At 36.8% G+C, this 15,461-nt stretch overlaps 1 protein-coding gene across 1 annotated transcript; it reads left to right on the top strand.

Annotated features, from left to right (window-relative positions):
- Positions 1-869: 869 nt before the first annotated feature.
- Positions 870-12,851, top strand: star2 (steroidogenic acute regulatory protein 2). The gene is made up of 7 exons (XM_039734792.1): positions 870-933; positions 1,143-1,213; positions 1,880-2,053; positions 2,808-2,966; positions 10,180-10,364; positions 11,207-11,294; positions 12,741-12,851. Exons 1-7 carry the CDS (start codon positions 870-872, stop codon positions 12,849-12,851), a joined length of 852 nt encoding a protein of 283 aa, XP_039590726.1.
- Positions 12,852-15,461: the final 2,610 nt, after the last annotated feature.

The following is a 15,461-nucleotide window of genomic DNA, read 5'->3' as shown; positions in this document are numbered from 1 at the left end:
AAAAGTTGTGTGGTAATTTGAGCAAAACAATTTTAGAAGATTATTACGATGTAAAATAATGTCTATCCACCCATCATCCAAATCTGCTTATCCACAGTTGGGTTGAGGGGCAGTTGGAGCCTATCCCAGCAAGCACTGGGTGCAAGGATGGAACAATTCCTGTACAGGACAAACAGCCTGACTCATGGTGAATAATATTTATCATAATCATAAGCAGCTTATTTCAATAGATGCATGAATTATAAAAAATGTAACTGTTAAAACCTCTACATAATGATAATTGTCATGTATAACAGTGACATTTTTCAAGGGAGAAAAACAGTGGTGCCCATGCTGCTAGATCTAATTTTTGTGTCTGGGAAACACTGAAAATGTGACTTTGCTTACAAGAATCTGCAGGATAACTTTTGTGGTGAACCTGACAAATTCAATACAAGGCTATCTTTCTGGCATGACTTCTTGTTTTATAAGCTTGCCAATGCCCTCCAAAAAAAACCAAAAAACTATTTTTGGAATAATCAAATAAAAGGAATACATTATTACAAATTTCAGGAAAAAAGATGTTCAATTAACATAACTGAATCTCTGGATACTTTGCATTGCTGCTACAGGAATTTGCCCAGCTAAAAAAATATTTCATTTTGGTGTGAATTGGGTTGTGGGAGGGCAGTGTAATGTAAGCCACAGATGTTACAGTTTCAAAACTGTGCCAATGCCCCTCCGCCTTTTAACCTTGAAGAAAGGCAAAGGTCATCATCATCCTATCTGCCAGCGTGCATTCTATCTTGGTGTTGTGTCCTTCAGGATTATTATAAAGGAAGGCCCCGGTATCACTCTTGTCTGTCTCCTTCAAGCACACTTAGCAAAGCATGCTCCCAGCCACAGTTAAACTTTGTTGTGGAATTTCCCACCAGCATTTCCGAAATGTGACAGGTAAATGAACTTTGGGACATAAGCAATATTTAAAAATGATGTACTATAATATTTCTTAAAAAGCACTTCTGTGACTTAATATTTAATTATGCTGAAAAGATTCTAGTTGTTGTTACTTGTAATAATTGATGAATTATGATGAATGATACTACTTTTAAATTGAGTGATGTGGATTTGTATTTTAATAATACATGATGATATCATTTAAGGTTTGAAGAAAGCAGCAATGGCAAGTATTGGGCAAGAAATCACTCAATTAAGACAAAGGGAACAACACCTGGTATCCAGCATGTGGAGCCACATTAAACACATTGGACATAATACCTGTAAGTCAAAAATATTAATCCTTAATTAGACTTCTGGTAGGGATGGTGACACAGTGGGGCACTGCCTGCTGCTGCTGCCTTACAAGCTGAATTTGATTCTGAACAATACCACTGTTGTGATATTTGGAGTCAGCACATTCATGCTCTGAACATGTGCATTTCCTACTGGATCTCAAAGTCTTGCAGGTTAGGAGTGAGTACTATGGGTGTGTTCTCTCCAGTGAACTGGCACCCCATCCAGGGGTGTAATAAAAAATGTTATTTAAAGAAATGGATGGTTACTTTTGTTTGAATGCACTGCAAGTGCTGTAATGATATCACTGATGAACCTTTGCATAGCCTTTAAAGGTATGAATAATTTTGAATTGGGTGCAAAACATGAATGTATAGTGTATATGTATATTAATATCAGGACATACATTTTTGTAAAATGTTGCCTTTTAAATCACATACATGATTCATATTAATGAACTTTACTAATAATTTCAAAATTACCTCTGTATTTTTCCTTTTATAGTACTGGTAAATTCTGATAGCTCAAAATGCTGCATTTCTAAATGTTTTGTAACCTACAGTGCCTGGCCTAATATTTAAAAGCTAATGTATAAAAAGCAAAAAAGGTAAAAGATTTACCTTGTGTTCTAGGGCTAAAAAATGATATAGCAGAACCAAAAGGCAGTTCAAATGCTCTTAAAGACAAAGAATTGTACTACATTACCCAAGGAAAAGAAGCTCTACAAAGGGCGCTGGAGATTTTGGATCAGCTGGGTGGATGGCAGTATGAAATCACACATGTAAGTCATTTTTAAAAACAAGATTTTTTTAACAAAGATTTCACAAGTCTGATCAACACAGTATTCACTTAAAAATCTTACATATATGGCATATACTGATTTTTTATTTCAATATTCTGAATTAATTTGATGTGTGGATGATTATCTAAATTGTAGGAGGGCTTTCAGTGTTCAAGGGGTCACAAGGCAGCGAAGGCCAGCATGGGCTAATGATGGACAAAGGACTCTGCAAATCTGTCAGGTGGCAGAAGATGGCTCCCATATGGAATAGGTGTGCCATTGGTCTATGTGTGGAGGGCAAGTAGTGCTATAACCCCCCAGGATGTCTTGTCCTTAGTATCGGGGATCATGTATGATGGTGCACCTTGGGTTGCCAGAGGTAGCTCTGCATAGAAGGCAAAACAACTTTAGATGATTATTCCTGACCTGACCTGAAAAATAATCCTAGTGATTAAAGGCCACTACCTGCCAGTGGCCGTCAAGTTTAGAATTAGAAGGTATATAGGACAAGATGGAAAGAGACTGTAGAAAAGAGTGGAAGACAGACGGTACAGCAAATGAGGATGCAGAGGAGAGTATGGAGTGGTAACTTCAGGAGGACATAAGCAAATAGTGTTACAGACCAATATATAGGTAGGCCCAAAGAGGCAATAGTTTTTTTGCTTTTCCTTTAAATTATTTTGTATATCCTCTCTATATTCTCATCCCTCTTTTTGTGTTCATGAAACTATTATTTTGTTTTCATTTGATATAGACAAATGGTGACACTGTTTCAAGCAAGGTAATTCCTGAAGTGGGCAAGGTTTTTAAACTAGAGGCTGTTCTGGATGCAACACCTAGGCAGCTCTACTATGAATTGTTTGAAAAGCTGGAAGAAATAAGCACTTGGAATCCAAATGTCAGCAAAATTCAAGTAAGGTTAATGTGGTAGTGTTTTTTTAGAATTTATGTGCTGGTGGTTTTTTAGACCTTAAAAACATTTATAATTGTGAATTTCCAACATTTGCATATGCCTAATAACATTCACTGGCAGCAATATTCATACCTTCACTGAACTTGCTTTACCTAGTTTTAAGGTTGTGGGGAGCTACAACAGTAATTTGCTTTCAAAGTAATTGAACAGTAGACATAATTAGTATATATTAACAACTTTACCAGGTTACAGGCTCAAAGCATTGGGCATGCCTGTCAGATTAATATATTTTTTTATAATACCACTGCTAACATAAACGTGCTATTTAACAGTGCAATGTTGCCAATCCTCGTTCATGACCATGACTAGCTCAGCTAACAAGCACTGACATAGTAACTGAAGAACACAAAAGTTAATTAGTTCTGCAAAATACAGATACATCTGTGATGGAAAACTGCCTATGTCATCAAAGGATAAAAGAACTATATCTGATTTATGTGCGAAGTCACCTAAACATTTCTACATCTCCTGATTATCATGGCCTACTTGACAATGCCAATTTACAAAAAGCAAAGATTGGCATTACACCCATTTTTCTCATGGAGACATACCCATTAATACAACCTCACTGGATGAGTAGTAGTAATGAGTCAGATACAACGGTATTGTTTATGATATATATGCAAGTGACACTGTGGCTCCTGTTGCAGCTCAAAGTGCCAGCCAAGAGATGTAGCTCTCCTCTGTGTAGTGAGCTTCAGATAAGAAGTTTGCATTAGTTAAATGCTTGAAGGAAGGAGATCAAGGGAGAGTTAGGAAAATAGGCTCCTGTGAAAAAATAAGTCTGAAAAATCAGGGAATTTTGTTTGATGACCTGTGCGAGAAATAGGGTGTAAAGAGTGTAATGGGAGAGCCAGCAGGAAGTGGGTTTCATTAATGGGGTTCTTCTTAGAGTGGATGTTACAAGGTGGTCTCCAGGCTTGACTGAGCACCCTGTCCACAATATGAGAAGAGTCTCTCCTCTCTATGAAGAGTCTCTTCATTCTGAGTGCTTCATTACAGAAGCCAACCTCATCAATACAGAGACAGTGGAGTTAAAGGAATGTATCACATATGTGCTACCATAATTTTACAGATTTCAATAAAACCTGCCCTAAACCAACTTGCATTTGATGCTGTTGGAATAAAATAGGACCGGGCAGCTTTTTCAATTAAACGTGTTATTACATCACAAATTGCATGCAGAACACAGTATATTCATCAAATATTCACCAAGTGTGTTTATCTATGCATTCAATTCAAAGTTACCATTTAACAAATCTTAGGAATGTGGGATGAAATTATACAGTGGTGTGAAAAACTATTTGCCCCCTTCCTGATTTCTTATTCTTTTGCATGTTTGTCACACAAAATGTTTCTGATCATCAAACACATTTAACCATTAGTCAAATATAACACAAGTAAACACAAAATGCAGTTTTTAAATGATGGTTTTTATTATTTAGGGAGAAAAAATCCAAACCTACATGGCCCTGTGTGAAAAAGTAATTGCCCCCTGAACCTAATAACTGGTTGGGCCACCCTTAGCAGCAATACCTGCAATCAAGCGTTTGCGATAACTTGCAATGAGTCTTTTACAGCGCTCTGGAGGAATTTTGGCCCACTCATCTTTGCAGAATTGTTGTAATTCAGCTTTATTTGAGGGTTTTCTAGCATGAACTGCCTTTTAAGGTCATGCCATAGCATTCAATTGGATTCAGGTCAGGACTTTGACTAGGCCACTCCAAAGTCTTCATTTTGTTTTTCTTCAGCCATTCAGAGGTGGATTTGCTGGTGTGTTTTGGGTCATTGTCCTGTTGCAGCACCCAAGATCGCTTCAGCTTGAGTTGATGAACAGATGGCGGACATTCTCCTTCAGAATTTTTTGGTAGACAGTAGAATTCATGGTTCCATCTATCACAGCAAGCCTTCCAGGTCCTGAAGTAGCAAAACAACCCCAGACCATCACACTACCACCACCATATTTTACTGTTGGTATGATGTTCTTTTTCTGAAATGCTGTGTTCCTTTTATGCCAGGTGTAACGGGACATTTGCCTTCCAAAAAGTTCAACTTTTGTCTCATCAGTCCACAAGGTATTTTCCCAAAAGTCTTGGCAATCATGGAGATGTTTCTTAGCAAAATTGAAACGAGCCCTAATGTTGTTTTTGCTGAATTACAACAATTCTGCAAAGATGAGTGGGCCAAAATTCCTCCAGAGCGCTGTAAAAGACTCATTGCAAGTTATCGCAAACGCTTGATTGCAGGTATTGCTGCTAAGGGTGGCCCAACCAGTTATTAGGTTCAGGGGGCAATTACTTTTTCACACAGGGCCATGTAAGTTTGGATTTTTTTTCTCCCTAAATAATAAAACCATCATTTAAAAACTGCATTTTGTGTTTACTTGTGTTATATTTGACTAATGGTTAAATGTGTTTGATGATCAGAAACATTTTGTGTGACAAAAATGCAAAAGAATAAGAAATCAGGAAGGGGCAAATAGTTTTTCACACCACTGTATATATATAATTTTTAATATAATATATATAAAATATACTAGCAAAATACCCGCGCTTCGTAGCGGAGAAGTAGTGTGTTAAAGAAGTAATGAAAAAGAAAAGGAAACATTTTGAAAATAACATAACATGATTGTCAATGTAATTGTTTTGTCACTGTTGTGAGTGATGAGTGTTGCTGTCATATATATATATATATATATATATATATATATATATATATATATATATATATATACACACACACATATAAACATATATATATATATAAATATCCATACATATATACATATAAACACATATATATATATATATATACAGACACACATATATACATACAGTGGAGGAAATAATTATTTGACCCCTCACTGATTTTGTAAGTTTGTCCAATGACAAAGAAATGAAAAGTCTCAGAACAGTATCATTTCAATGGTAGGTTTATTTCAACAGTGGCAGATTGCACATCAAAAGGAAAATCGAAAAAATAACTTTAAATAAAAGATAGAAATTGATTTGCATTTCATTGAGGGAAATAAGTTTTGAACCCCTACCAACCATTAAGAGTTCTGGCTCCCACAGAGTGGTTAGACACTTCTACTCAATTAGTCACCCTCATTAAGGACACCTGTCTTAACTAGTCACCTGTATAAAAGACACCTGTCCACAGAATCAATCAATCAAGCAGACTCCACACTCTACAACATGGGAAAGACCAAAGAGCTGTCCAAGGATGTCAGAGACAAAATTGTAGACCTGCACAAGGCTGGAATGGACTACAAAACCATTAGCAAGAAGCTGGGAGAGAAGGTGACAACTGTTTGTGCGATTGTTCGAAAATGGAAGGAGCACAAAATGACCATCAATCGACCTCGCTCTGGGGCTCCACGCAAGATCTCACCTCATGGGGTGTCAATGGTTCTGAGAAAGGTGAAAAGAATCCTAGAACTACACGGGAGGAGTTAGTTAATGACCTCAAATTAGCAGGGACCACAGTCACCAAGAAAACCATTGGAAACACATTACACCGCAATGGATTAAAATCCTGCAGGGCTCGCAAGGTCCCCTGCTCAAGAAGGCACATGTGCAGGTCCGTCTGAAGTTTGCCAATGAACACCTGAATGATTCAGAGAGTGACTGGGAGAAGGTGCTGTGGTCTGATGAGACCAAAATAGAGCTCTTTGGCATTAACTCAACTCGCTGTGTTTGGAGGAAGAAAAATGCTGCCTATGACCCCAAAACACCGTCCCCACCGTCAAGCATGGGGGTGGAAACATTTTGCTTTGGGGGTGTTTTTCTGCTAAGGGCACAGGACAACTTAATCGCATTAACGGAAAAATGGACGGAGCCATGTATCGTGAAATCCTGAGCGACAATCTCCTTCCCTCTGCCAGGAAACTGAAAATGGGTCGTGGATGGGTGTTCCAGCACGACAATGACCCAAAACATACAGCAAAGGCAACAAAGGAGTGGCTCAAGAAGAAGCACATTAAGGTCATGGAGTGGCCTAGTCAGTCTCCGGACCTTAATCCAATAGAAAACCTATGGAGGGAGCTCAAGCTCACAGTAGCACAGAGACAGCCTCGAAACCTTAGGGATTTAGAGATGATCTGCAAAGAGGAGTGGACCAACATTCCTCCTAAAATGTGCGCAAACTTGGTCATCAATTACAAGAAACGTTTGACCTCTGTGCTTGCAAACAAAGGTTTTTCCACTAAGTATTAAGTCTTTTTTTGTTAGAGGGTTCAAAACTTATTTCCCTCAATGAAATGCAAATCAATTTCTATCTTTTATTTAAAGTTATTTTTTCGATTTTCCTTTTGATGTGCAATCTGCCACTGTTGAAATAAACCTACCATTGAAATGATACTGTTCTGAGACTTTTCATTTCTTTGTCATTGGACAAACTTACAAAATCAGTGAGGGGTCAAATAATTATTTCCTCCACTGTATCTACATATATACACATACATCCACATATATATACATATATATACATATCTACATGTACACACATACATATACATACACACATACATATATACACACACATATATAAACATATATATACATATACATACATATCTACTTCGCTTCCCGGGTCCTCCCTGCGTGGAGTTTGCATGTTCTCCCCGTGTCTGCGTGGGTTTCCTCCGGCGCCCGGTTTCCTCCCACAGTCCAAAGACATGCAGGTTAGGTGGATTGGCGATTCTAAATTGGCCCTAGTGTGTGATTGGTGTGTGGGTGTGTTTTTGTGTGTATTCTGCGGTGGGTTGGCACCCTGCCCAGGATTGCTTCCTGCCTTGTGCCCTGTGTTGGCTGGGATTGGCTCCAGCAGACCCCCGTGACCCTGTATTTGGATTCAGCGGGTTGGAAAATGGATGGATGGATACATATCTACATATATACATATACACACACATATTTTATATATATATATATATATATATATTGCACACTCTTTGGGGTGCGAGCAACTGTTGCTGGGGGTGCCAGAATCCGTCAAGGAAGAAAAATGAAAAACATTATTTGTACAAAATCTTAATTTATCTATCCATTCCTAAATAATTAAATGGGCAGGCTATTTCGTATCAGTGCAATATACGCTGCTTGTTAAAATGGATGACTCCCGCTCTTACGTGCAAGTCTGCGTGGATATTATGAACTATCGTATTTGTTCCAATTCTATTTAAATTTTAAATAGAAGGAATTTTTATTTAGTCGACAGAAATATCTTTGGTAGGAATGTAAGTTAAATGTAGGCATCATTGCATAAATTTTTCTTCACTATAGAAATGTAAAGAGTAAATTAGCCTTACATTACAACCAAAGATATTTGTGTCGACTAAATAAAACTTGAAAAGATATATTTTTTCGAATGTGATCGCGCAATTCAGATCGAGTTGACACGCACTACATTGAGCCCGCGTGCTATTGTGGTTTCACCTGCGTGCCTCAATAAGTCACCCTCCCCTCACTCTTACTTTTTTACCGTTCATCTAATGAATACACTGAGTATGGCTTTACCAAAACAATCATTAATCGCGAATAAAGTATCCATTATTCATAAAGCTTCAATTGGTGATCTGTCTTTCTGCGTTAACCGCATATTTTTTCATACCGGGATGCAAGAGTAAAATGAATCGGGAAGCGCTGATATATATGTATGTGTGTGTATATATATATTGAAAGTTTTACTGTGAAATAATGCAAAGAGTACGCGACATGTGTTTTGCCCTAATTTTGGGGTCATCAGGTGTACACACTCAGTGCACCCCCTCTCGGGAATCGAACCTCAGACATCGGCGCTAGAGGCGAAGCCTCTTTCATTGTGCCACGGCGCGTGGTTTGTCTATTTGAAAGTATGTAGATTGGGGTATATATATATATATATATATATATATATATATATATATATATATATATATATATATATATATATATATATATATATATATAAAGAAAAAGGGAACATTTTAAAAATAACGTAACATCATTGTCAATATACAGTAATTGTTTTGTGAGTGTTATGAGTGTTGCTGTCATCAAGGATTTGATTATCATTTCTTTCAATCAGGTTCGTATTTGTACGATGTGTTGTGTTTAAGTTACATTCCGTGTTTGTCAATCGTTGTAAAGATAACAGGTTTCATTCATCGATTCGTTTCTTACTGCATCAATAAACAGCTCGTCTTCCTCTTTATCTGAGATGTGACACACTGCATGCACAGGTTTTTTACACTGTCTTCCTTTAGCGGGACATTGACTTTTCCACCGTGTGCTTTGTTTCCGCAGTAGCTGCAGTTATGAATATGCTTGTATGTGTCACACGCTTCATATTTTTTTGCTGCCTTCTCAATTGTGTATTTCATTTTTTGTTCAGCACTCTTTGGAACTGTTGCTTTTTGTCTGTGCACTGCGTCAGTTCACGTGAGCCGCTCGGTGTACATGCATCGCTGGTGCCATCTCATGCGATGTCCACGGCTGTATTTAATGTTAGCGAAGACCCGGTACTTAAAAGTTTCTCTCGCAGTTTCACTGAGTTTGTGCCCAAACACCACCCTGACCATCTCATCTTTGTCTGCATAAGCACAGTCTTTCACCCGTGAATATTTAGCGGCAGTGTTTCTATTGGATTGCCGCTGAAGGATGGCCTTATATGGGCAGGCACTAAATTACGTGGGAGGCCATCGAGCAGAAGTCTATTATAGTATATGGAGGAAAAAATAGGTTCCAGTTATGACTATTACGTGTAGAATTTCGAAATGAAACCTGCCCAACTTTTGTAAGTAAGCTGTAAGGAATGAGCCTGCCAAATTTCAGCCTTCTACCTACACAGGAAGTTGAAGAATTAGTGATGAGTGAGTGAGTCAGTTAGTGAGTGAGTGAGTCAGTGAGGGCTTTGCCTTTTATTAGTATAGATTAATACAACTGATTCTCAGTTTTCTGTAAAATCAGTAATTAAATGAGTAGAAGCTACCAAAACAGACCATTTAGGAAGGAGAGATTTTAAAAATATTTAGGAAAGGTAAATGAATTCTTACTGTTTTTGATACAGAACTTACAATATTTCTTTGGTGGTTGTGAACAAATCTGTAAATGTTACCCTTTGTCAGTTACAAAGACATTCATAGTTAGGTTGTTATATTTTGCATCCTTAGATTGTTCAGAAGATTGATCAGAATACAATGGTAACACATGAAGTTACAAGCCTGACACCAGGGAACCTGATTGGCCAAAGAGATTTTGTGAGCATTAGACACTGCTGGAGACAAGACAGTGTGTTTTGCTTGGCTGGTGCTGCTATTCAGATAGAGTCCTTGCCACCACAGAATGGATTTGTAAGGTAAGGATAAGTGGTCTTCTGCAAAGACTGGCTTTGTGGACTAAAGTTCTATAAGACACATGTTTTCTCAAACATCTTGCACATGCCTCACAGAATCCCAGCAAGACATCCTTAGACAAGTACTTTGCTAGACTGTAGGCAAGTAAATGTAGGAAAGTACTTTCAGGCACAGTTAACCCTAGATTTTAAATGTAGGTTGTATAGACAGTGACATGCAAAAATAAGCAGCTTGTGAAACAATTCTGAAAATAACATACTGTACAACATTCTCTTTCTCAGTTAATGCAAACTAGGGTTGCAGGGGACCAGAGCCTATCCTGGAAGCACTGGATTCAAGGCAGGTAGCAGCCCTGAATGAGGCACTAGTCATACAGATGCTCATACTTGGCCACTCACACTTATCTGCTGATTAACCTAATCACCACATCTTTGGGCTTGTCATTGGAAATTTCACACAAACACAGGGTTGTTTTCCTTGTATTTTGATTTTCCTCCAACATCTCAAAGGCATGAATATTACGTAAGTTTACGCTTTATTGGCCACAAATGAGTGAACGTGACTGAGTGCATCTGTTCCTGTCTTGACATCATTGACAGACTATCATCATCAAAACTGTAAAAGGCTTATTTTTGTTGACTACATTTTTCACTTGACATTAAAATATTGCAAAGAGCAGCAGTTTCAATAAGTGTTAAATTAAGGAATGTGTTACCAAGACAATGGTCAATATCATACAGTCTTCAAAGATAGTTGATGTAAGTTTTATAAATAATTACATGCATTAAATATACTCTGAAATGCTTAAAGAAGTCTAATCATATTTTTTTTGAATATCAATTAGGGCTGAAGATGGACCTTCATGCATTATTGTTAAGCCCCTAGGAACTGACAAAAGTCATTTCACATGGCTTCTCAACATGGACCTAAAGGTAAGTTAGAAGCTCTAAAATGAAATTCTATAAAATGACTGCTACACTGTATTGCCTAAAGTATTGGGACACCCCTCCAAATCACTGAATTCAAGCACCTAGGCATTCAGACGACTTTTAACAAACATTTGTGAAGGAATAGGTTGCTCTCAGGAGCTCAGTGAATTCAGGCCTGGTACTGTGATAGGATACCACATGTGCAATAAGTTTATCCGTGAAATGTCCTCACTACTAAATATTCCACGGGTCAACTGTTAGTGGTATTATAACAAAATGGAAATAATTGGGAAAAACAGCAACTCAGCCAGAAAGTAGTAGGCCACGTAAAATCACAGAGCAGGGACATTGCATGCTGAGGCACACAGTATGCAGAAATCAACATCTTTCTGCAGAGTCAATAGCTGCAGACCTCCAAACTTCCTGTGGCCTCCAGATTAGCTCAAGAACAGTGCGTAGAGAGCTTCATGGAATGGTATCCATGGCTGAGCAGCTGCATCCAAGCCATACATCACCAAGTGCAATGCAAAGCGTTGGATGCAGTGGTGTAAAGCACACCACCACTTGACTCCAGAGCACTGGAAATGTGTCCTCTGGAGTGACGAATCATGCTTCTCTGTCTGGCAATCTGATGGACGAGTCTGGGTTTTGTACTTGCCTGACTGCATTGTGCCAAGTGGAAAGTTTTTTGGAGGGGGTATTATGGTGTGGGGTTGGGCTTGGCCCTTTAATGCCAGTGAAAGGAACTCTTGATGCTTTAGTGTACAAAGCCATTTTGGACAATTTCATGTTTCCAAATTTGTGGGAACAATTTGGGGATGTCCACTTCCTGTTCCAACATTACTGTGCACTAGTGTATAAAGCAAGGTCTATAAAGAGATGGATGAGTGAGTTTGGTGTGGAGGAACTTGACTGGCTTGCTCAGAGCGTTGACCTCAACCCGACAGAACATGTTCGGGATGAAATAGAGCAGAGACTGCGAGCCGGGTCTACTTGTCAAACATCAGTACCTGACCTCACAAATGCTCTCCTGTAAGAATGGCCGTAAATTCCTATAAACACACTCCTAAACCTTGTGGAAAGCCTCCCCAGAAGAGTGGAAGCTGTTATAGCTGCAAAGGGTGGGCCAACTCCATATTAAAGGCTATGAATTAAGAATGGGATGTCATTAAAGTTCATTTGTGTGTAAAGGTAGGCATCCCAATACTTTTGGCAATATAGTGTACCTTATGGCATCATTTACTTCATAACATGAATACATTTTAAATAAAAACATATTTACATCTTTGGTTAAGTTATCAGTTTACAGGCACATTGAAAGTGTTTTCAAAGTAAAAAATCCAAAATTTTATGAAGTCTAATGTCCAGACATAAAATATTACAATAATGCTAGGTGGTTTATGTAAAAAAAATTATAGCTGCATGCTTTGTCTTCTGCTAATTTTTCAGGGCTGGCTGCCAAAGTCTCTTGTAAATCAAGCTTTACCTCAAGCTCAGGCAGATTTTGTGAAACATTTAAGGAAAAAGTTATCAACAAGAATAACATCTGGGCAACGCTGAAGGAAAAAAGGATCCCATTAATTTTGCTACCTGCTATTACTTACGAAGTGATAAAGTATATAGAGCTGTCAACTGCAACACACATGGGTTTGCATTTTACATTTTTGTTCTCTGCACTTTGGGTACTCAGAGAAGTGATAATCAACTGAAAGGTGCCAAAGAGATTCTAATACCTGAAGCAGTAATCCTGTGGCTGACAGAGAATAAAAGTGATTTTTTTTAAACTTGCAATACATGTAAATAACCAGGAAATTAAGATTGTTCCAATGTGAAAATGTCAAATTAAAAACTATTACCATTTTTCTGCAAGTTAATAGACATACTGTATCAATAGCACATCAGAAAAATATAAATGTGGTCTAATATATTTATGGAAATGAGTGATAGACTTGGACATATTTCATTAAATATGACAACAAAAAGTTGTTTTCCTTAAAAAAATGAAACCTACTGACTTATAGTCTTAAGTTTTTTTTTTTTTTAAATCAGGCCATTCTTTTAAAAACAGAAATTACCTCTTGCCTAATAATATACCATCAATGTAACTTCACAATGCAGAAGCGTTTTGCTTCAGTTACAGAAAATGCAGAAGCGTTTTGCTTCAGTTACAGAAAATGTAAATTAAACACTTTTTGGCTAGTACTGCCATGTAGACCCAAGTCTAATTTATACTGAACACCTTTTGGAAATTGTAAGAATTTCAATATGCAATGTGCACTTCTTTTAACAGAAACCTTGGACATGTTCAAACTTGTTATACTGTAGTTTTGCTCAAGTTTTTGTTTTAAACATTGCTATACACATTATAAATATATGTAAATAAAAGTTACAAATGCATAATAAATAATTCCTGTCACTGTAAACTTTAATATATCAAAAAGAATTCCTGCCAGATATTACTTTTTATTTATATAAAGTGTTGATGTGTGACTAGAGCAGGCTCAAGTGCAGTCACATGTATAATACTATATACAATGTATCACTTATTTAAAATGTTTCATAAGTATATTCTTGACTATAAATAAACAACTTTAAAACAGCAGATTGAGTGCATGTAATTAATGTCTCTTCTTCATTCCTTTGCAGAAACTTCACTGATTAAGTTCAAATATACGTAATTGAAAAGTTTTAATTTTTAGCATTGCTGTAAACTTGTGGATACTTTAATACTGTTTTGTGGACATATCACATATATATCTATTCTTCTTGCTGCATGTCTGGTTGCACCATGCAAAAACCTTGTCCCAAATTTAACAATCTTTAATTTGCTATTTTATAAACAATCTTTTTATTCCAAGATATTTAAAAGTGTTTCTCACAGCAAACTATAGCATTGCAATTCAAATAGAATTAAAGGTTTAACTATAAACACTATAAAGATTAATAGTGTCCATGCAGTAAAGAAAACCACTAGACCAATACATACCTAAATTGCTACATTCATTCTCAAATCTGTTTAATCCAATTCAGTGTTGTGGTGAGAGGAAAATTCAAAAACAAATTTTTTTGAAAAAAAAAAACCAAACCAAAAAAACAAAATAAAACCTGGAATGTTTAACTAGAATTAATCAGCATATTTTGGGAAAAAATACAGACATAAAGAGAAAGCAACATATACACATGAAACATTTCAATAGACTGATTAGCAGCCCCAAATGTGTCAAGAGACATCCATTAGGTCATTTTAATTGGTCATGACAGAGCTCATCACGGAGGTTAAGTGGGGATTTAAAAAAAAGAAAAAAAAGGCAACAAAAAAACCCTTGCAAAATGTGTTAAAACCCTGTTTCATAAAGATCACGAAACATGTGACTACATGAAGGTTTGCATGCATTTGTGTACTAAAAATGTACAGTACCTCATCTACTGTATCTGGATCCTTTATTCAAGACAGTATATTTCTGCTTTTGACATATAACAGTTCTTTTTCAAATTTCAAAGTGGAAAAATTTTTTTTAATTCATTGTACATTTTAAGTTAAATGCATTTGCATTTCCAATACTTGGAAACCACATAATGTTCATACTTTTCAATTAGTATTACTGGTTTAAGCTTGTACTGTCCTCTAGTGGTCTCTGCAACCATAAAATGATGGTCAACCACTTTCTAATACTCTTAATACTTGCAGTAGCTTTTGGCTTTTTGCAAGCAAGCACAAATAGACAGGCAACTGCTGGATAATAAACACAACTATTCCAGCGTACTGTTCATAGACTACAGTTCAGCTTTTTATCACAGTTACACCATAACAGCTGATCATCAAGCTTTTATATATGATACATAGTGCCACATTCTGCAGCTACAGTAGATATTTTATTCAGTGTTTGCTGAAACTAGCTACCTAACACTTAGATACTTTATTTAAAGACCAAACCATACATATATATGTACAATGTAAAGTTTATTATTAATACTAGGGAAGAAAACAAGGAAAACCCTTAAAATAACCACATTTGACCAATAGTCTCTAAAATATTTTAATGGTAAGAAATTGTATCTTCAGTAAAACCCAACATGATTACATAGGACAAGTCCAAAAATCAATGAGGCAAAGTTTGAAAATGTTGAAACATTTAATTTGAAGGTAATATTGCCATACAACATTCAGAA

The sequence above is a fragment of the Polypterus senegalus genome, chromosome 1, assembly GCF_016835505.1.
Source record: "Polypterus senegalus isolate Bchr_013 chromosome 1, ASM1683550v1, whole genome shotgun sequence".
Classification (NCBI taxonomy): domain Eukaryota; kingdom Metazoa; phylum Chordata; class Cladistia; order Polypteriformes; family Polypteridae; genus Polypterus; species Polypterus senegalus.
This window is presented reverse-complemented; position numbering and strand designations above follow the sequence as displayed.

What these genes read in the sequence shown, in the direction of transcription:
- star2 (XM_039734792.1), top strand. Translation starts at nt 870, where the DNA reads ATGCTCCCAGCCACAGTTAAACTTTGTTGTGGAATTTCCCACCAGCAT. An exon ending in CAAATGTCAGCAAAATTCAA is followed by an intron (nt 2,967 to 10,179) that starts GTAAGGTTAATG and finishes TTGCATCCTTAG; the next exon opens with ATTGTTCAGAAGATTGATCA. An exon ending in TTCTCAACATGGACCTAAAG is followed by an intron (nt 11,295 to 12,740) that starts GTAAGTTAGAAG and finishes CTAATTTTTCAG; the next exon opens with GGCTGGCTGCCAAAGTCTCT.